This window comes from Nelumbo lutea, chromosome 4, assembly GCF_056320005.1.
Source record: "Nelumbo lutea isolate HS-2025 chromosome 4, American lotus-T2T, whole genome shotgun sequence".
NCBI classification, from domain to species: Eukaryota; Viridiplantae; Streptophyta; class Magnoliopsida; order Proteales; family Nelumbonaceae; genus Nelumbo; species Nelumbo lutea.
The window spans coordinates 59,505,345-59,528,417 of NC_142687.1; the positions used below are offsets into that span (position 1 = coordinate 59,505,345).

Consider the following 23,073-nt stretch of genomic DNA (forward strand, 5'->3'; position numbering starts at 1 on the left):
AACCCATGAAAATGCTACTACAGTACTACAGGCAGTAGTGTCCATGCTCCTGCACCAGTCCTCAGTCAGTTAGGACATGCAAACTGTCACCATTTTCCATGGAGATCACTATGTTACATTTACAAAATTGTGTGTGTTGTCTTGGTGGTGGTAGTGGTAGAGGTGGGGGGTGGGTGATGTGTGTGTGTTGGGGGGGGACAAAACATAAGATATAGTTGAAAGTAGGGCATGGTTCATTGTAAAGAAATGATGGTCTTTTCATCCAATCAACCTTTTTGTAATGATAGGGAAATAATACCTTAAATACTTGTACTTAACAATTCTACTTTGCCATTTATCAATAAATAAGGCAATAGGTTTTCTAATTGGGCCACTCCCATAGCTTCTCTAAACAACTTAGGGTCCCTTATGTAGCAAATTGTTTTGGAACTTGAGAATTGAGAGGGTCTCCATGATCCTCTCCCCACCATTCATGGAAAAGTTTTTGGGCCGAATGACCATATCTACATAATACACCTTTTTTGAGGACAATTTTTATACCAAAAAAGAAGAATCAATGGATGGCTATAATTGGTCAGGAATAATTCAATACAGGGTTAGTAAGCTGAATGAACTGGGATCAAATATATAGCAAATACACTAGGACCTCTATCTGATAGAAACTCTGGATCAGCCACAGGATCCCTCAACGTGGCAGAAATATGCAGGGTCATGTACGTAAGCTCCCTACTTGACCTAATCCAGAAACCTTTTTCCAATGAATAAGTATCTATGGAAACAAGATTTTGATCAACTTTTTCTTCATTGCAACAAGATAGAGTTTTTTGACTTGATTCCTATAGTATAGTTTCATGTTTGAGGTCTACATCTCAAAGCCGTTTCTGCCACCTTGCCTCAAGATGAATGGCTTTTACAGCCAAGTAGACAACCATGAGATCCATGACCACTTGCATCAGGAAATACATTTTAATGATAATATTATTCAAAATCTCTCATCCGTGAAATAAAATTTTAAGTAAGATTAAAACAGCAGGAGTACATTAGTAAAAAAATGAAAGATGTGAAATTTTCGCAGGTGAAAAATTCATGAATGAGTAAAATACAGAAATAAATTCAGTGTCAGGAACAATATAGAATAAAGATTGTGAGAAAGTGAATAGGTTCACATTAAATTGAAAAAGAAATAAGAATCCATTGTACCTTATTTCCTCTTGACACAGCCACTTAAGAAGTTTCGGGCTATTGCTGTCAGCTGGGTGCAGGAAGCTTTCATAAAACAAGCATAAGGTAACAAGTAGAAGAAATCAGAGAAAGCATACGATTGCCAAATACAAAATATCTACACCAATAGAACCTTACTCATTGAATTCTGTCCGGTTTAGAAGACCATCACCATCAGCATCTGAGGCATTGAAATGTTCCTCCTTCCACCAACCCATATCATAACCAAACGAATTATTATCTGATATGCAGAAGAAAATCAGTCAACAATAAAATCATAGAGAAATAGGTCACAGTTGCATCTTGTATCTATGCTTTTCCTTTCTCTTTTTTCTCTAATAACAAAAATTCACTAACAAGAAAAGACTGTAGAAAAGAAGAGAGATTGAAAAGGAAAAAAAAAAAGAGAAAAAGAAAACCAATCCACACACTCCAACAGTAAGCCACCATGTCGTAGATAAACAGAAAGAACTGCCTCCTTGAAAAGAGAAAGACATAGCATAAAATCTTCATACCACACAAAAACACCACTGTGAAGGAAGCCTACCCAACTAAAAAGAACTGCCTCCTTGAAACTGGGAAAAAAAAATCCTACCATTGCCTCCCTTTTATTGTTGGTAACTCAATTTCTTTATCAATATATGAAAAGAATGTTCCAATTGTACAATTGAATCATGCCAAGCATCCCAAGGCTATCCCTGATCCCTACCCTGTTAGAAACTGCTGTCCTTAAAATTTTCCTTGCAAATTTCTTTCATTCTCCCTAGAAATGACCCCAATACAATTGGGGCCTGTTGGCCTCTAGTTTAGCCAATGCATCTGCCATTCAATTAGATGACTTTTGAGTCCAAGTGAAGGTAAGTCTCACTTCTTGAGCTAGGTGCTGAAGTGTGTCCAAGTGAATGTATAGTAAGGTCCTGAACTGATACTATACTCCATGACACCAACTTCAAACTTCCCCACTGAAAAATCCTAGACACAAGTCAGCCACCAAACAATAACCACTGACAAAATGACTTGTCCTCCACAATCCACTGGCTACTGACCAATGGATCACCCTGCCCTTGGGGATCGAAGCATTTGATTTGCCTCTCCCTTTCCTTGAATTCTCTCTGGATACACTTTCCTCCACCTTTTCCAATAAAACTGTCACCATTGAGACATTACAAAAGCCCTCCTCCCTATTTCCGACACCACCACCAAATCATCCCTCACCTTACAATCCCTATATTCCAGTTGAGATAGTGGGCTGTTTTTTTTTTTTTTTTGAAATATTATTATTATTATTATTATTGGGCTTTCTTGTCATATAGGGCCATGGGCCTCTCTTTTTATTTCATTTATTCATTGCTGCTTCTACCCTTATTAACAGTATATATGTAATTTTATGTTATACTTAAAGCCAAAAAAACATAGTGGGACAGCAAATTGCTAACCCATGATTTCAGATTTCCAATACATGTTTCTTCTTTCTTCTCTTCTCTTCTCTATTCAGATATGTTTTTCACTTCTTTTCTTTCTTGATTCATTGCAAAATAATCAAGAATGTTACTAATCTGATTTCCAAGTTGGTATCAGAGCATGCTTCCTTCTCTATTCTCAATCCCTAGACCATACATTACTAGGATCAACAGTGTATGGGGTTTTGCAGTTGCTGATCTGTCTAAGCTTTGATCATCTGGTTTTGGGAAAGATTTTTAGAAAGTATAGTGGACAGATTTGATGCCTAAAGGAAGTTCTAGAGAAGCTGACCAAAAATCAAGAAAAAAGCAAAGATCTTGTTTGAAGACTGGTTGGAGGCTAAAAGTCTTGATTGAAATTGGTGCTCAAGACATTTTCTTTCGTTTTGAACACCTTTGAGATCACTCCCTGTTTTAAGGACATCCAGAGTATCTGCAAGGAGCACTTCACTTTTCTCCTTTGTACTAGAGCTGCTACAATGTTGTCAATCTAGGGTTTCACTGTGAAGTTGAAATTGGGGATTAATTTGTGAGATAGCAATCCTGCTGAGTATATCCTATCATTGTAGAAGAAGAATTGCATGTGAAGCACACTTTAGGAAGTGATTTCAAGTAGATCCTAGAGTCCAGGATTGTCCCAATGGAGTCTATAGAGACTCCTAGAATTTCTATCATTACAGTGAAGCTTGATGGGAGTAATTACCTTGAGTATGCTCAATTTATTCACATTTACATAGGGGAAGTTGAAATCTAGGGTATATTATGGGGAAATGATAGAACCAAAAAGCCATAGACTCTTCCCATGCTCGAAGGGTGCAGGAAAACAATATGATTTTTTTTTTTTTGTGGTTGATAAACTCTATGGAGCCGCACATTACCAAAAATTATATGTAGACGAAAATTGTTAAGTGTATGATGGTGTAGTAGAAGCTTACACCTAGCTATGAATTTCGCAAGGTCATACCAGTTGAGGTATCAGATGAACAATCTAATGCAAGGAGAGAAACCACTAGTTGTTTACTTCTTAATATTGAAGTCTCACTGGCAGGAGTTGGACCATTTGGAGAGTATAGGGTGGGAGAGCCCATGCTACTACCTATAGGAGACTGGTTGAGAGAAATCAAGTCTTTGAGTTTCTTACAAGATTAAATTCAGAGTTTGTCATAACCAGGCAGCATATCTTCACACAAGATGACATCACTGTTTCCTAAGCCTATTATTAGGTACACAATGAGGAGAGTAGAAGATGTGTGATGCTACAAACTCCTACAGATTATTCTGCTCATTTTAGCATGAAGCCCAAAAGGGGTTCCAGGGATTGGTGATAAGGGTGTCGAGGAGTGTGTGAATGTTGAAAGAAACCTACGCAACTTGAGTCAAGAAACATGTTGGAAGTTAAATCCTCATCTCATGCCTTCTTAGCTTAGAAATAATAAAAGTAGGAAGAAGGATGGAAAAGATAATGTGGTTACTACTCAGGCAAATGATCAAGGGCCATCTTCTATAATGACTGTAGAGACATTGGTTGCAGCTAGAGCAAAGTCTGATAAGTACAGTAAATTTCTAAGTCAATTGGAAACTACAATAGGGAGCACATATGGTACTTACAGACCTTCCATAGGTTTTGCCTATTTTGGTACTCATGCTACAACTAATCATGCTATTGCCTTAGGCAACCATGGTGTCACATGGATTATTGATTCAATTAGAGAAAGAGTTGTGTGGCAGGAATTAACATGGAAGAGGCTGACATTCAGTCCTTGGCAGAAATACTATGCTGTGAGGTGAAAACTTGGCCCCTAGAGTACCTTGTGTGCCTTTGGGGGCCCGAAAACCAACAGCTTCTGGAAACCAATTGTAGAAAGATTCACCAAAAAGCAAGTGGGCAAGTTTGCTAGGGTGGACTTAATCAAAGTGATTCTTCTCCCCATAGAAAGATTCACTACATCTCTATGGGGAGAAGAATCACTTTGATTAAGTCCACCCTAGCAAACTTGCCCACTTGCTTCCTTTCCACCTTTAGGATTCTGGTAAAAACAGCTAGACAGCTAGAAAAGATAATGAGGGACTTCTTATGGGAACAAGTATGTAAACCAAAGGAGAAAGGTGGAGTAGGCATTGGGAATTTGGTGAAGAGAAATACAGCTCTTCTAGGTAAATGGCTGTGGAGGTTTCCTTATGAGGTAAATAGGTTGTGGCACAGGGTCATTGCAAGCATTCATGGTGTAGCGGACAATGGTTGGGATGCAAAACTAGCTTCTAATGTAGCTTCAAACTCCCCCTGGAAAGCAATCATTGAGGTATTGCCTACATTTCTTACCTTTTTTTTATAAGTAAAAAGCATTTTATTAAAATTAATCAAGATGAACTAACAAAAGATACAGCAAAGATTTCCCTAAGGAGGTGTGAGATGCTGCCTCAAAAACAAAGAAAAATTACAATTGGACCCAAAATAAATGATCTCTGTGCACCCCTTGCTCAGCTAGTAGGTCTGCTGGCCCATTAGCTGATCTCCTCTCCCACTGAACTCTAACTATTAAAGTGAAAGTTAGCCACTTGAATCTTCTCATCGACCCCCTGAAAGACCAAGCTACAGTCTCCAACTCTTTCAGCCACCCTATTACCAATTTAGAATCTCCTTCAATGACCAACCTCCCGAAGTTCAACTCTTTAGCAATTTGTGTTCCCTGTAAAACTGCTTGGACCTCTGCACTGACCATACCCCCCACTCCAATTGGACCAGAGAATAAGGCAACAATATGACCCTCTGCATTCTTGAATACATATCTGATACCAAAGGGCCCAAAAGCTTACCGAGGCTACTGCCATCAAAGTTTAGTTTTATGGGGGCTTCCAGGCTGCAACAGCTTTGTCCTTAACTAAAAAAAAAAAAAATTGCAACTAATTCCCAGTTTCTCCAAATGTCACCAAAAGAGAAATGTGAAAGAAGATCAAATGCTTTATCCTTATTAATAGCCCTAATCAGCAAACAATCCCAAACAGTAGCTCCATCCCTCTCTTTATCATTGAAAATAATGTTATTTATTTCTTCCCATACTGTCCATACTAAAGCAGCCCTAACACATCTCCATAAAACTCTCCCTCTTCTCTTAGGCTACTTGAGGTTGTAGGGTCGAAAAGCCACCTGATTTACAGTGGCATTGTCCACCTGCATCCAAAAAGACCAAAAATCTTTTCCCAAAGTTTTATTCTGAGAAGACCTTTGGCTTGGGGACCAGCCCCTTAATTTGCAATTCCTTGACTTCTATTCCTTGCCAAATCTTAAGGCTGAACCTGTTGCCAGGATTCATGTGTCCTCAGAACTTGGGATAAGTTGAGAATTTGGGTTCATAAGGGTTTTTTTTTTCGGTAAGAGTTCATAAGGGGTTTGAGAGATAATGAATGTTGTTCCCTCCTCCTACCTTCAAACCTGGAGAAGGTTTACTTGGACCAAAATGTATCGGATAATAGAATCTGTCATCCAGCCCCTAATGGTATGTTTCTTGTGCCTCTTTTTTTAACCTGCCAACCCATTTTGAAACTATGGGGGTGAATTTCACTGTGAGAGAAATATGTTACAAACCAACCCCTCCTAAAGTACAAGCTCTTTATTGGGAAGTGTTTCTTGGAAAGATAAACACCTATGGTATGCTATAGAAAAGAAGGCCAAATAATCGTTTCTCTCCTCACGTGTGTATCCTATGTAAATCTTGTGGTGAGACCCTCCCTCACTAATCTCCTACTCTTTTGTGTCTTATATTTGGGAATATTTCTGCGCTCTCCTTGGTTGCAGATGCCCCCCCCCCCAAGACATAGTGAGTTTGTTTAGCTACAATTTCCCAAGGCAACAAAAAAAGGGAAGATGTATGTGAAAGGCAATATGAGCAGCTTTGGTATTGTCTATCTAGGAAGAAAGAAATCAAAGGATTTTCAATTTCAATAAGAAAAGTAAGTCAAAGGAGAAAGTGATTGAAGCTATAAAAGTCAGATCTGCACATTGGAACTCTTCAGGAATGTTTCTACAAATGATATATTAAGAAACTGGAGTGAAGTGGCAAAGTCAGAAACACAAAGAAAGTGTAAGAAAGGAATGGAAACCACCAGAACTAAATAAGCTAAAGCTGAAATTTGATGGCATCTCCTTTGGTAATTCGGGGAGAGCAGGTATAGGGGGGGTATTTGAAATCATCAAGGAGCAGTAGTGGGACTGTTCTCAGGACCAACTGGGTTTGGTGACTCGATTCAGGCAGAAATTCTAACTCCCCTACAAGGCTTGAAACTTGCTGAACAGTTGGAAGCAAGAGAGCTGGAAATTGAGGGAGATTCACTCTTGGTCATATCTTGGGAAAAGAAAATTAACTCAGCATGGAAATTCAGATTTATCTTCAGACAAATTGACCTGTGTGCAAAGAATTTCAATTCTAGTTTTGGTTGGGTAAAAAGGGAAGCAAATGGTTTGGCAGATGTTCTAGAATAGCAGGGGACTGGTAGACCCACTTTATTTTTAGCAAAGTTGTAATCTGGTGTAACCTAGGTCACATATATGATGGAATGTTTGTACTTTAACCAGTAACTTAAGTTGTCATTTAAGGAAGGTGTGGCTGTTATTTCAGAGACACTTAAGACAGCAAGAGACTCAAGTCCCATATTGTTCATGTATCAAAAGTTTTCTCAAAGTTAAAAGATGGTTTGATTGGGGCTGGTCCAGCAAATAAATGAAAGAGTTTATAAGATAAAACTAAAGGTTTGAAGAAGGTATTAGAGGGGCAAGGAGAAGAATGCCATCATTCAGATGGGGAGAAGGTGCAGAATGTTGGATTCTTTTGGGGATGGTTTGGAAAGGCGGCCCGGGTCACAGGATAAGCAGAAGGAGTGCACCCGAGACTTAGAGAGGATCTCTGAGAAGTCTAAATTAGCTTGCAAGGACAAGACAGAGTGAGTATTGAGGATTTGCGGACAGGAGCTTAGGATTGTTCTTTTGGGGTGGAGAGGAGTTTGCTAGAATGATAGATACTAATACCGTTCCACCACCAGTCTCTACACTGTGCCCTAATTACTGCTGTCACAGATTATACTCTGTGGTGCTACCTTCTGCTGTGTTCTAATTACTGCTGCCGCAGCCTGCAACTTGCTGTGTTGGCTTCTACTGTGTGCTAAGCACTGCTATCGCAGGTTATAACCTCACCCACGAACAGTTCTAGGACTGCTGAGATTAGTCCTTCCGCCTAGATCTGTTCTACACAGATCTATCTTAGCCGAGTGGCTACAGTCTACTGTACTGCGTCTATTAGGGCATCAGCCTCTGGGTCTAACTCCCCTTGGGCCCTACAACCAAGGGAAACCCTAGATGTAGGTCTAGCTGTGTTCTACGACCAACCCTAGGGTTTCTTTGCAGCAACCAAAAGGAAAGATGGGAGAGTTACCTGCGAGTAGAAGAAGAGGCGGTTGCTGTAACCAGTCGAAAGATCAGTGCTCTGATACCATGTTTGCTGAAATAGGGCTGTCGAATGAGAGAAGAAGAGGAAGAAGAAGAAGAAGAAGAAAAAATGAGATGGGCGACAGAATAATGCTCAGCCAGCCCTAATCTATTATATATAAGGACATTACATAATGTTACATAAATAGACAAGAATGCCCCTGATTAGTGATGGGACACCTAGTCAAAATAAATACTAAATAAGATTAGGCCCAGTAACTAAGGCCCAATAACTAATGACTTAAGACCCAACAAAGATAAACATACAAATTAAGACAGCCGAACCAACACTATCTATGCTTAGCCGAGGAGGAATCTGTCGTGCACTTATACTTTGATGGCTATGTCTCAAAGTATGTGTGGGTATACTAATTCAGCCTTTTCAGCCTTGTCATGTGGGAAGTGGGAACCGAGATCTCCAAATGATACCTTTGCTCATTGGTCTACTTTGAGAGGAAATAGGAAAGCAAAAGAGATTGCAAAGATGGCTTTTCTAAGGTTCACAGAAGAAAAAGGAAGTTTAGAAGAAGGCAAGTTACAGAAGAGAAAGAAAAGGAAATTGAAGACGCAGTTGGTCTACTTTATACTTCTCTATAGTTCTATCTGCCTTATATTTAATGGTGTACACTATACACCCATTTGCACCCAATTGCCTAGTGTACACCTATTTGCACCCAGTTGCCTCCTACCCATCAGGTAAACCCACAATCTTCCAGTATTATTCTTTTGTAATGCATTCATCTCTATTCTAATGGCATCCTTCCACACAGGAATGGATAGGGCTTTTGATACATTCTTGGATATGGATTTAAAAGAAATAGAAGCAAGAAAAGATTTATAGGTAGGGGACAAAAGGTTATAGGAAATATACTTAGAGATGCAATGAGCAGTGGAAGAGTGACACTTACCTTTTTTGTAAGGGCAATGAGTGCATTAAGGTCATTAAAAGGACCAACAGAAGGAACGATATTAATATCTATCATTGTAGTAGAGACTGGTGGTGGAAGAGGGCTCAACAATAGTAGGGCCAAACTTTGTGCACCTTTGATACTATTGTTGAGCCCTCTTCCACCACCAGTCTCTACTACAATGATAGATACTAATACCGTTCCTTCTGTTGGTCCTTTTAATGACCTTAATGCACTCATTGCCCTTACAAAAAAGGTAAGTGTCACTCTTCCACTGCTCATTGCATCTCTAAGTATATTTCCTATAACCTTTTGTCCCCTACCTATAAATCTTTTCTTGCTTCTATTTCTTTTAAATCCATATCCAAGAATGTATCAAAAGCCCTATCCATTCCTGTGTGGAAGGATGCCATTAGAATAGAGATGAATGCATTACAAAAGAATAATACTTGGAAGATTGTGGGTTTACCTGATGGGTAGGAGGCAACTGGGTGCAAATAGGTGTACACTAAGCAATTGGGTGCAAATGGGTGTATAGTGTACACCATTAAATATAAGGCAGACAAAACTATAGAGAAGTATAAAGTAGACCAACTGCGTCTTCAATTTCCTTTTCTTTCTCTTCTGTAACTTGCCTTCTTCTAAACTTCCTTTTTCTTCTGTGAACCTTAGAACAGCCATCTTTGCAATCTCTTTTGCTTTCCTATTTCCTCTCAAAGTAGACCAATGAGCAAAGGTATCATTTGGAGATCTCGGTTCCCACTTCCCACATGACAAGGCTGAAAAGGCTGAATTAGTATACCCACACATACTTTGAGACATAGCCATCAAAGTATAAGTGCACGACATATTCCTCCTCGGCTAAGCATAGATAGTGTTGGTTCGGCTGTCTTAATTTGTATGTTTATCTTTGTTGGGTCTTAAGTCATTAGTTATTGGGCCTTAGTTACTGGGCCTAATCTTATTTAGTGTTTATTTTGACTAGGTGTCCCATCACTAATCAGGGGCATTCTTGTCTATTTATGTAACATTATGTAATGTCCTTATATATAATAGATTAGGGCTGGCTGAGCATTATTCTGTCGCCCATCTCATTTTTTCTTCTTCTTCTTCTTCTTCCTCTTCTTCTCTCATTCGACAGCCCTATTTCAGCAAACATGGTATCAGAGCACTGATCTTTCGACTGGTTACAGCAGCCGCCTCTTCTTCTACTCGCAGGTAACTCTCCCATCTTTCCTTTTGGTTGCTGCAAAGAAACCCTAGGGTTGGTCGTAGAACACAGCTAGACCTACATCTAGGGTTTCCCTTGGTTGTAGGGCCCAAGGGGAGTTAGACCCAGAGGCTGATGCCCTAATAGACGCAGTACAGTAGACTGTAGCCACTCGGCTAAGATAGATCTGTGTAGAACAGATCTAGGCGGAAGGACTAATCTCAGCAGTCCTAGAACTGTTCGTGGGTAAGGTTATAACCTGCGATAGCAGTGCTTAGCACACAGTAGAAGCCAACACAGCAAGTTGCAGGCTGCGGCAGCAGTAATTAGAACACAGCAGAAGGTAGCACCACAGAGTATAATCTGTGACAGCAGTAATTAGGGCACAGTGTGCAGTGCAGTACTCGGTGTTTCAGCTCTGTGTCGGGTTCTCAGGACTGAGTTTACAGTGCAACAAGTTCCGTAAGTGTGAAACAGTTCTCTATATATTGCGTTTACAGTCTTGACATTTACAAGTAAGTGAAGATGTCTTCCATATCCGAGGAAGTGTCTTCTAGAGATGTTAGGGCTTGTGGGAGGTCTCCTAATCTGGAGAATCCAAATCTGCACAGCCTACAGATCACAAGTGTGTTGTTGGATGAGTACAACTTCAAAGAATGGTCTATCTCAGCCATGCTTTTCATCACATCCTGTGAACTCACTGGTTGCTTGGACGGGCAGAAGAAGGAACCAGAAGTGGCGAGTGCTGAATATGTAGCTTGGCGCAAAGAGAATGCTACAGTTATGTCCTGGCTACTGGCCTCAATGACTCCAAGAGTAGCTAGGACTGTTCAACATTTCTCCACGGCTACCAAGATATGGGAAAAAATTTCTAAAACCTATGGGCAGAAAAAGAATAATGCCAGAGTTTACAGACTTAATCAAGACATTGCTGCCTTGAGGCAAGGAGATATGAGTGTTGCAACATATTTTGCTACACTAGGACTGTGGGAAGAGTTAGATCACCACCTTATTATTGATTGGGAGAGTGTCAGAGACAAAGAAAAGCATGACAAACAAATTGAAGAGGGTAGAGCATTTAAGTTTCTGGCTGGCCTAGATCCTATATATGAGAGCATAAGGTCCCTAATTCTGGGAAGGGATGAAATGCCAGACTTACATCATGTTTACTACCTTGTGAGGAATGAAGAGGTGAGAAGAAAAGAGATGCAGGTTGATACTCAAACAAAACTAGCTGAACAGTCTGTGGAGCATTCGGCCCTAATCTCTACAAATCAAAGGGGAAACAGGCACTCAGACAAGAGACATCTGAAGTGCACTCACTGTGGAGGGGAAAGGCATGTGAAAGAGACATGTTGGGTTCTCCATCCGCATCTGAAGCCAACTGCATTGAGGAAAGATAAGAAGCATCTGAAGGGTCAATCTGCAAGTGTGAATTTGGCTACGGGTCAAAGTGATGATGGTTCAAAACACTCATCTACAGTTACTTCCTCTTCCATGGGACAGACTACTAATTCCCCTCGAACCGGGTCCTTGGGTTTTACTACCGATGAGGTAGAGGTACTTAGCCGGGCCCTAGCCCGTCTAAGGACCAATTCTCTTCCATCCTCCTCCCTTGCCAGATCAAGTATTGTCTCTGCCTTTAGTGCAACTAGTACTATTGATCATGTCTCTTGGATTATTGATTCTGGTGCAACTGACCACATGACACACATGTCTTCTCTATTTTCTTCCTATCATTTAATGTCTGGCCAAGATAAAATGAAGGTTGCTGATGGTTCTCTCTCTACCATCTCTGGGAAAGGAGTGGTTGACCTAAGCAAGGACCTCTCACTAAAATCTATCTTGCATGTTCCCAATCTTTCTTCGAATCTCTTATCTATTTCAAAGCTTACCAAAAATTTGAATTGTAGCATAACCTTTTTTCCTACTCATTGTGTCTTTCAGGACAGACTGACGAAGAGAACGATTGGGAGCGGTCATGAGTGTGGAGGTCTCTACTACCTTGATGCAGACATCAGTTCGGCCTTGCAAACATCTGCTACTTGTAGTCAGTCTAATGTGGAGTCAATAGCTAGGTTACATCTGTGGCATGCTAGGCTAGGTCATTTACCTTTTTCATCATTGGAAGTGTTGTTTCCAGAATTATTCAAAGGTGTTTCAAGTCAAGAGTTAGTTTGTGAAGTCTGTCAACTATCAAAGCAATGTAGAACTGTTTATTCAACTTCAAGTAATGAAATTCGAGCTTCTTTTGACTTAGTCCACTCTGATATTTGGGGCCCCTCTCCCATTATTTCTGCTGATGGCTTTCGATACTTTATCAGTTTTATTGATCACTATTCTCAATGCACATGGATCTACTTATTAAAAGCACGAGAAGAAGTGTCGCGGGTAATCATGACATTTTGCAAAATGATTGAAACACAATTTGGTACGAAGGTCAAACAATTCAGGTCAGATAATGCTGCAGAATACTTTGAAAGGTCCTTGAATCTGTTTATGGAGGATGCTGAAATGATTCATCAGTCATCTTGTGCTAATACCCCCCAACAGAATCGGGTTGTTGAGCGCAAGAATAGGCACCTATTGGAGATTGCTCGAGCCTTACTATTTCAGCACAAAATTCCAAAAAGCTATTGGTCTCAAGCAATCCTTACTGCATCATATCTGATAAATTGAATGCCATCCAAGGTATTGGGGATGAAAACTCCTTTCTCTGTTCTTTGCCCTCATCTTCCTGACTTTTCTCTTCCACCGAGAGTCTTTGGTTGTGTATGCTTTATACATGTCAAGGATCCGAAGAAGACCAAATTGGATCCTAGGGCTACAAAGGGAATCTTTTTGGGGTACTCCCCTACTCAGAAGGGATACAAGTGTTATGATCCAGTCACCAAGAAAAAATATGTCACAAAGGATGTGGTATTCTTTGAGTCTCAAACCTATTTTCACTCTTCCTAGAATCCTCTTCAAGGTGAGACTAGTGGGATGGAAGAGGATTCTTCTGTTCCCCCATTCTTTGAACCTCTCTCAACCTCAGGCCTTCCATCTTCTCCTCCTGATCCACCTAGTTGTGGTATCCCGGGTGAATCTAGTGAGGCTCCCATTGTACCAGCGACTACTAGTGATGTCGCAAATATTACTGAAGACTCCAGCAGGCTGCAAAGAGATATCAGAATCACCTACAACAGAAGGAAAAAGGGTCATCTAACTCATTACAGCGACCAATTGAACTCGGATCAATCTGTTTCAGAAACTCAAGGTAATCCTATCAGTTCCTCTGACTTGGATCTTCCTATTGCCCTTCGTAAGTCTACTCGTTCTTGTACTATCAGATACCCCATTGCTGATTTTGTGTCTTACTCACATTTGTCTCCTCGTTATTGTTCTTTTGTGTCTGCTCTATCTTCTGTGCATGTTCCTACCAGGTATTCTAAGGCAGTATCTGACCCAAAATGGAATGAGGCTATGGACGAGGAAATGAAAGCCTTAATGAAAGCAAGGACTTGGGAATTAGTGGATCTGCTAGAAGGGAAAGGCACTGTTGGATGCAAGTGGGTGTTCACTGTGAAGCATAGGGAGGACGGGTCCATTGAGAGGTACAAGGCTAGACTGATAGCAAAAGGGTTTACTCAAAAAGAAGGGATTGACTACAAAGAAACCTTTGCTCCGGTGGCAAAACTCAACACAATCCGAGTTCTATTATCATTAGCTGCAAATTTCTCATGGGAGCTGCATCAGTTGGACGTGAAAAATGCTTTCTTGAATGGCGACCTGCATGAAGAGGTGTTCATGGATCCTCCACCAGGTTATGTTTTTGGCAAAAAGGTATGTAGACTGAGAAAAGCCCTATACGGCCTTAAACAGTCCCCTCGAGCTTGGTTTGAGAAGCTATGTGGGGTAATGAAGAAAGGGGGTTACACTCAAAGTGGGGCAAATCATACCCTATTCATAAAGAAGAGAAATGGCAAACTTACGGCACCTATTGTCTATGTGGATGATATGGTAATTACAGGGGATGATCAGGAAGAGATTAAAAGACTAAAGGAGGTTTTGGCTGCTGAATTTGATATCAAAGATCTGGGCCAACTGAGATACTTTCTTGGGATTGAAGTTGCAAGGTCCAAAGAGGGCATCTATATATGTCAGCGGAAATACATCATTGATCTTCTTCAAGAGACAGGCATGATGGGGTGTAGGCCAGCCGATACTCCAATAGAACAGAATCATGGTCTACAGGTGTCAGTAGGAGAGGACTACCTTGATAAGGAAAGATACCAAAAGCTGGTGGGGAAGTTGATTTACCTGTCCCTCACTCGCCCTGACATTGCTTATGTTGTACATGTTGTCAGTCAGTTCATGCACACTCCTAAAATCCCTCACATGAAAGCTGTGGAAAGGATCCTCAGATATTTGAAGTCTTGCCCGGGGAAAGGGATTCTGTTCAGGAAAAACAGTAAAATTGAAGTTGAAGGATATACTGATGCAGATTGGGCTGGCTCTGTTGGGGACAGGAAGTCTACTTCTGGGTACTGTACCTTTGTTGGAGGAAATTTAGTTACATGGAGGAGTAAAAAACAGAATGTGATTGCTAGATCTAGTGTAGAGGCCGAGTACCGAGCTATGGCTCATGGTGCTGCTGAACTCTTATGGCTTAAAATCCTGCTTGGTGAACTTGGAATAAAGATTGAGTGCCCTCTCAGGTTGTACTGTGACAACAAGGCTGCCATCAACATTGCAAATAACCCAGTGCAACATGATAGAACGAAACATATTGAGATAGACCGTCACTTTGTTAGAGAAAGAATTGTCTCAAGAGAATTCCTTATACTCCCTCCGAGATGCAGATTGCAGATGTTCTGACTAAAGGGCTAGCTACAGTGAAATTCGTGGACTTACTTGGCAAGCTAAACATGATTGACATCCATGCTTAGCTTGAGGGGGAGTGTTGGTTCGACTGTCTTAATTTGTATGTTTATCTTTGTTGGGTCTTAAGTCATTAGTTATTGGGCCTTAGTTACTGGGCCTAATCTTATTTAGTGTTTATTTTGACTAGGTGTCCCATCACTAATCAGGGGCATTCTTGTCTATTTATGTAACATTATGTAATGTCCTTATATATAATAGATTAGGGCTGGCTGAGCATTATTCTGCCGCCCATCTCATTTTTCTTCTTCTTCTTCTTCTTCCTCTTCTTCTCTCATTCAACAGCCCTATTTCAGCAAACAGATAGCACCCCCCTATTATTTGAATTCCCCTACTTTTGATGTGATCCTAGGTAAGAATGTCATCCAAAGCAACTAGCCATGCAAAAGCCTCCACCCTAAGGGAATGGGATTCCTTTGCACCCCTTCACATCCAACTTCACCAAATTTCTTGCCAAAGCTTTATAATAAGATTTTACTAAGAACACACTATTTCTACTTTCTTTCCATCATCTCACATGTCACATCACTACTCTCAACTTGTAACTCCACCATCTACAATTTTGCTAAAAGATCCACACACTCATAAACCTCCCAATCAAGTAGTGGTCTTCTGAATTTTGGACTTCACATCACTCTTCCTCGGATTAATTCATAGCAATCAGCAATAGAAATATTCTTTTTTTTTAAGAGGTACAGTAAAAAAGAAAATTTATAGATATAATCTTCTGGCTCAATCTGTAGAGTCTTGGGCACAATTCACAAAATCTACCAATGCCCAACCAATCATCTTCCCTGAACCTTATATTTACTCCATCCCCAACTTTGAAAGACATTTTTTTGAAAATAAATAGAAAATAAATTTATTCAAGAAGATAAAAAATATTACAAACAAATGGTGATAAGAAATCGCCATCATCAAAGCAAAAAGAAGGCAAACCCAAAATGAAAACCAAAATCAGTCCTCCCATGCATCCCTAAAACACTTGATGAATAAACACACTTTCCAAAAACAAAACCCAAAATCAGCCTTACTGCTCAACCCTCCATCTCCTAAAATACTCTATTTCTCAACCTGACATAGACTTTTCCCTACTGCACTTAAACCCCTAAAACAGCCCTCTGACAAACGAAAAAACTTTGTTACCCATTTACATCAGCAGCTTGGAAAGAAAACTCTTTGCTTTTCTTAAAGATCTTCTTCAATTTCTTCATCTTCTTAACAGGACCCATCCCAAATAAACCCCCCTTCAACCCCACAAAAACTTTTGACACTAGGACCCATACCTATAATGTAGGCATTCTCTTTGGCCCTTGCACATCCCTTGCATTATCATTTATCCCTTCTCAAAAACCGTTTGCCTTCTTGTCACTATCCCTGCTATCAACTTCCTCCCCAAGCAAATTCTGACTCTTGGATATCATAATTTTTTTCCATAGAACTCCCCTAGTCCCCTTATTAGGTTCCACAATGTTTTCCCCCCTCCCCTTCAATGACATGCAATGTTTTCTTCCACCTTGCTAAAAAATGTCCTTGCAAATCCCTTGCCACCAATAAAGGACAGATCCAAAATTTTACTTACCTCCACTTCTATGTTTACCATAGTCACCAAATGGATAGATCTCCCAATTTCATGTGTTTCATCAATGATTATACCTTCCTCAATTGATTCATCTGCTCTGCCATCTTCGTCTTCCTTCTCTCCAACTGCATCTTCAATTTCCTTTTCTTTCTCTTCTGTAACTAGCCTTGTTCTAAAGTCTAAACTTCCTTTTTCTTCTGTAAAACTTTGACCGACCATCTTTTCAATCTCTTCTCTCCTTTGAATCTCATATATGACTAAAGGATATCATATTCTTACAATAAATTTTGAGTCTAAATTGTTTAATTATTATATTTCATAATTTAGCGTAACAAATTATATATTATTTTAATTGCTTAATGTTGTTTCCATTGGCTTACACTTGGACATTTAGTTTGTTTTCTATCCCAACAACTATTCTGGTATTCATATAACATATAAAAGTATTATTAGTCTCAAAGAACCATTCAACCTAAAAGCTTAAGCTGTTAAGTGAGGTCTTTGAATAGGTTTAATTCTCTAGCAAGTAGTTTATTACAAAAATAAAAAATTAGATTATACCCACCGAATCCTTGAATCACCTTTTTCCCGTTTTCCAAGTCCTATACCTTGTAGCTGTGTCAGGATCCTACTATGTCCTCCTTGATAGCGCTTTAAACTTACCTATTGGACAACCATTTGGAGTGACACCCTAAAGAAATGGAGGATTTCAGAGTTTATCACCTTTATAAAGTCTAAGAGAAACTAGAAAAGGGGTTCACCACTCCGCTTAGATTTGAAGAAAAACTAATAAAAGCAGTGGAACCCCTTCCAGTTGCTCTTGAACTTCCAAAAGAAGATTAATAATGGCAGAAGTGGTGAACCCCATGTATTCTTATTATGAAGTCTTGCAATTTGAACAACAGGTCCAACTTACACTGGTAGTTGATTCAAATATTTCCTTTACTCATTGACTTGATAAAAGAAATTATTTGCACAGGAACTTCTATTGAATTGACTTGGGCTTTCCCAAAATTTTTTAATTTCTGTGTGCTAAAAGGAAAGTTTCATACCAAAAATGAATTGAAAAAAAAAAATATCGAGAATGGAAAACAGTAAATAATTCTTAAAAGGACGTGCACAATCTGTCAATTCGGGAAAAAATGAGAAAAAGAATAACTAAAGCCCAACTATCACGGTATCACCTACGTTGAACATAAGAAATAATATGTAATTAAGCATGGAAACTTGATCTTTGGAAAAGGGTAAAATAGTTCCACCATAAACTCTTCTCAATCAGCAGAAATTATAAAGGAATTAAACTAAAACCCAAATGATGACCTGATTTCCGCGCCCAAGTGGGGGGTTCATACTCAGCAAAAGAAACAAACCCATCATGATTCTTATCATGAACTTCCATCTCCCTCTCTGACCGATGCATTACCTCCTTCTCTGACTGCCTCAAATTCCATTCCGTCAACTCGCTTTCCGTCACAAACCCATCAACTGGATCGATATCAATCTTCGGAAACAGCAAAACCAACCTATTCGTGATATTAAATCTCTCGTCGTCGTTCAAGTAATCCTCAGCGTTCATGAAATCCTCCCACTCGGGTTGCGACTCCTCACCTGGAGCTTCCACAAATTCCTTGTGGGCATGCTCGAAATATCTTCTTTCCCATTCTTTATCCTCGCGGCGGCGTTCCATTTCAGCGATAAGTGGGTCAAATGCGATGGGATCGTGGTGTCTGTCGCCACCACTGTTGGAGAATGTGAAGGTTGAGCGGAGTTTGAGGCGGCCGTGCTGGTGGCTTGGGGATCTTTTGGGAGAGTAAGAGATGAGGAAGAGAAGCAGCAGAGCTACTGTTATGTAGATGATTACAGATGTCTTACCCATTACTGACCTCTCCACAAATCACACTTTCCTACCTGTTTCTTCTTTCTTCACATACATACACCACCAGAGAGGGAGAGGGAGAAAGAGAGATCTAAATCTTGTTGACGTTTTGGACTGAGGAAGAAGGTGAGAGTGTACCAAAACAAATTTATTGCAGACGTTTTATTGAACTAGAAATCTACGACTCTAGGTCTCTACTCTACGAGAAACAGAGAAGCAAATCTGATGAACTTTAAGTTAATGAAAATGTGTAATTACTAAAAGCTCCGTTCTTTTATTTACATTTGTAGATTCGCCCTATTCTCCTGGCTTCGACCTTTGAGCTTTGCCAGGTGGGTTACGGATTCACAGCATGGGATTAACTTGCCACGTGTTGCATAGTCAAGATCACTTGAAGGTTCCGCTGGAGAAGTGTCTTCAATTTTTGGCCGTCCGATTTAATAATTATTGTTTCTCTTTTCGTACGCATAACAATCAATACATTGTTCTCTCAAAGTTTCTACCAATAGAACGTGGCACTGGATAATAAGTACTAATGCAAAACATTATTATTATTTCAGAAAATATCCTACCTGATAATAACGTTTTCAAACAAAAAAAAATATTACTTTTTCAAAAAATTATGCTTCCAATCCTTACATTTCTCATCAATGCCGAACAATCTGATGTGAACTTGGGATCCATTCAGTGGTGGGTCTCCCTCTTTTGATGCAAAACACTTGGCAAATTAACTAAAAGTATTTTATGAGCCACACATCGAGCACTTGGTAACATAGAATAAAAAAACTGCTGAAAATCCCATAGCCGGTTCCATGGTTTTTGACTAATAAATATTAGTCAAAGGGGAGCAGTTGGTAATATTATTGTTACCATTGACCATCCAAAAGCGGTGTCCGAAGGCAAATTTTAGAAGGGGGTGGAAATGGATTGGATCTTAATCAGATCCGACCCAAAAGTTGGATCGTATATTCTCGAATTCAAATAATCCCATTTTGGATCTTCGAATCGAATAATAGGACCTGATTAGATATTTGATCACTCGCTATCCAATCCGAAAAGATCTGATTTAATATATATGTTATTTTTTTATTTTATATAAATATAACACACACACACATATATATATATATGCTATTTATTTATTTATATTACATTTTTGTAAATTTACTATATTATTTATTTTTTATAAAAAATAAGTATATATGATTAAAATAGTTGAAAATGTACTTGTATTTTTTATTTTTATTTATTTAAACTATCATATTTTATTTTTCTTTTAATAATTTATTTATTTTTTTTAAATCAAATTAGATTCAAAGATTTGACTACCTCATCATATTCAAATTCAAATCCATGTTTATGAGATCCAATTGGATCTTCGATTTGGATTCGATTCGAATATACCCTAATTTGAATCCAATCCAGTCCATTTGCATCCCTATAAAGATATTTACAACCAAAAGATTTGCCAGGCAGTCCACACATCAGATTGCTTCTCGAACACAGTGGACAAAGCAACATTAGAGCATTGCTGGAGCATTTGCTTCGTGAAGTGGAAAAGATTCTTCATTCTCTAGTTTGGGCACTGATTAGATTGAAAGCTGAAATGGTTATAAGTGAATCAGATTCGATAACCAAGGGAAATAGGTTAAATTGCATAGCATATCAAAGACCATCTTGAATTGCTTAAAGCTCAACCACTTCAATGGTTGTGTTTCCAATTTTCCTAAGGTAGCCTCCATGCCATCGTCCCCTCTGTTCTCTGAATATGCCAACAGCAGTTGCCATGTCTAATCCACTCGAACAACTCCAATAGAAGTTCACATGATCTTTAACCATTCTACTTTCTCTTGACCTACAAAAAGAGGGAGAATTATATGGAGATGTGCTCACATTGCCCTAATTTGGACTCTTTGGGAACAAAGGAATGCTAAAATCTTTCAAGAAAAGGAAAGTAGTAGTCAGGAATTGAAAGATTGTGTGTTGCATAGGGCAATACTTTGGCTGAAAACTTTGGAAATCTTTCATCAATTCTCCTTTACTGACCTTTGAAGAAACTGGTCAGCAGTAGCAAGGTGTTCACCCGTAAAGGATAAGTCAATTACAAGCTGGTCTCCTCCATCTAAAGGCTCACTGAAGCTGAACTTTGATAGAAGTAGCATGGGTAACCTAGGATTATCTGGAATGGGGGGTGTCTTGAGAAATGAGAAGGGAGAGATTATGTTACTCTACTCGGGTCCTTTAGGAGTTGGGGACTCCATCAGGGCAAAGCTATTAGCTCCTGTACAAGGGGTGCAATTTGCAAACTAGCTGGGGGTATAGCATCTAGTAAATGAAGGAGATTTCAAAGTGGTGATGGGTTGGTTGAAAGAAGATGCTATATGGTGCTACAATAATGAAATGAAGAAATTCAGTTGGTTGACAAGGAATATGTTGGTCTCTTTACAGTGGGTGGGGAGATCATCAAATACTTTGTCCGATGTGTTAGCTAAGCAAGGGGTAAATCGGAAAGAATTATTTTGGGCTCAACTGTGATTCCTGTTTTTCTTTCCTAGTTTACTTGTAAGATTCAATGAGGGGCTATAGCTTGTGCCTCTCCTTGAGGTGTTGTATGAATTCACAACTCTAAATCAGCTTTTGAACTAATAAAATTTACTATTATTCATAAAAAAAAAAAAAAACATAGGACACTTATTAGTCTGAAAAGAATTCATTTTTAGGAAAAAAAGTATTTGGTTCATAGCAATATTTTCTCATTCTGCCTATTTTTACCCATTCTTTTTCATTTTAGAATTTCATCTTGGATAAGAATGAGAAAGAATGAGAATTGAACCAAATGTGGCCTAAGTTGCTAAAGAATCATAAGAGACCCATTCAACTTCCTTCCCACCATTCTCGAGGCCAAACCTAGTGTTGGGTCTGAGCCTCCACTTGAATGGAAGCACCCTGATTATGTTGTAGTAGGGAGCAGGTAGCTCAACCGGACTTCAAATTCTCAAGGACAACTTCTAGGTTCATCTTCAACTGCTGGTTCTGATGACCAAGGTTTTTAAAACCGAATCAGACAATGAACCAGTTAGGGGTCCGATTCCCGAGTCAAATGGTATGATCATTTAAACAAAATGGACAATCCATTTTGACAAAAAAAATAAAAAACATAAAAAACCGTTGGATGGTTTAAACGGTTCGGCCACCCAGGTCAATGGTTAGCTGACCAAATCAATGGTTTTGGGCGAAATAACGGTTCTAGGGTAAAACTGAATCGATCACCCAATTTTTTTTTCAACCATTTGGTCTGGTCCAATTTTGAAAACCATGTTGATGACCAAACTGCTAGTTCCTGTTAAACCGCTTGTCCATCCTATGAGTTTCTAATTCTAATGACCATACAAGTTCTTACAAATGGGAAATACAAGAGCATCAAAACAGAGCTGTGACACATAAGGAGAAGGGTCGCTTCTCAATTGTAACGTTTGTAGGAGTCTTCTCCTGTTCCGCTCGTATCCAATGGTGTTTTCATTTCTTTAACTTACGTCTAGTGAACTGAGAGTCATTGATATTTACTAAGTCTCAAAGAGAGAGACCACCACCCACAAGGTATATTTTGAAAGTTTGAAAAAAATAAAGGACAAAATAGTCACATATGCTTATTGGAGAAAAGACTAGCAAATGCTCAATATGAAATAAGTACTTATTTTTTAAAATAAGCATTTGAAAAAGCTAGATGCCAAATGCAAATAAGTGCTTATTCAAATAAACACTTATTTCTAAGGACTTATTTTTAACATAAACACTCTCAAAAATGGCATAAATCAAGAAGAAATAGGGCTTTCAATAATATGTCTATGATGCAAGTGTTGTGTTGTTGGAATTTTATTTAACAAACACATCCACACAAAATGTTGGCTTTGTATGGGCAAGGAAGTTTCCAAACTTTGAGAGAAAATGGTTAACCGAATCCATACTTCTCTATAAACAAAACCTTATAGGCAATTTTAACTGTGACATTACAATCTTTTGGAAACTTTAGATCCATCTATCTTCTATCAAGGGTTGTTTATTAACTGGGATGGCATATATTGAATGAATAATAGAGCTGGGTAATATGGAACTTACTTATGTAAGGTTCCACTTTGAGTTAATGATACAATCAGCCATGTACTAGGGATTGTTTTGGGGTAAAGGCCCTGTGAGACAGATATATTGGAGAGCCATAGTGGTGATCCATGGGTCCATCCAAAAATTTGAGGTACCCCCATTTGTTATCCTATTTCAAGAAAGCAATTCCTTTAGCTATACTTTTCCATCCTAACGAGTCTCTAGTATGAGAAATGTAGTTAAAGAACTGCTTTCCTCGACCATATTTAGTTGTTAGGATTTGAGCCCATATGGAATTTTGATTGTTTTTGAGTTTCCA

General features: G+C 39.1%; 1 protein-coding gene across 4 annotated transcripts in view; it reads right to left on the reverse strand.

The window, feature by feature from the left end:
• LOC148860804 (Calcium-binding EF hand family protein) overlaps nucleotides 1-18,948 on the reverse strand; it is a 40,823-nt gene extending 21,875 nt beyond the window's left edge. For all 4 annotated transcript variants that reach the window (XM_088983962.1, XM_088983961.1, XM_088983960.1 and 1 more), the window contains exons 1-3: nucleotides 18,101-18,948; nucleotides 1,360-1,462; nucleotides 1,201-1,266 (exon numbers count right to left, since the gene is read on the reverse strand). In XM_088983962.1, coding sequence (XP_088840088.1) covers nucleotides 1,201-1,266; nucleotides 1,360-1,462; nucleotides 18,101-18,656 — 725 coding nt within the window. In that variant the 5' untranslated portion in view covers nucleotides 18,657-18,948. The remainder of the gene's footprint in view (nucleotides 1-1,200; nucleotides 1,267-1,359; nucleotides 1,463-18,100) is intronic.
• Nucleotides 18,949-23,073: the final 4,125 nt, after the last annotated feature.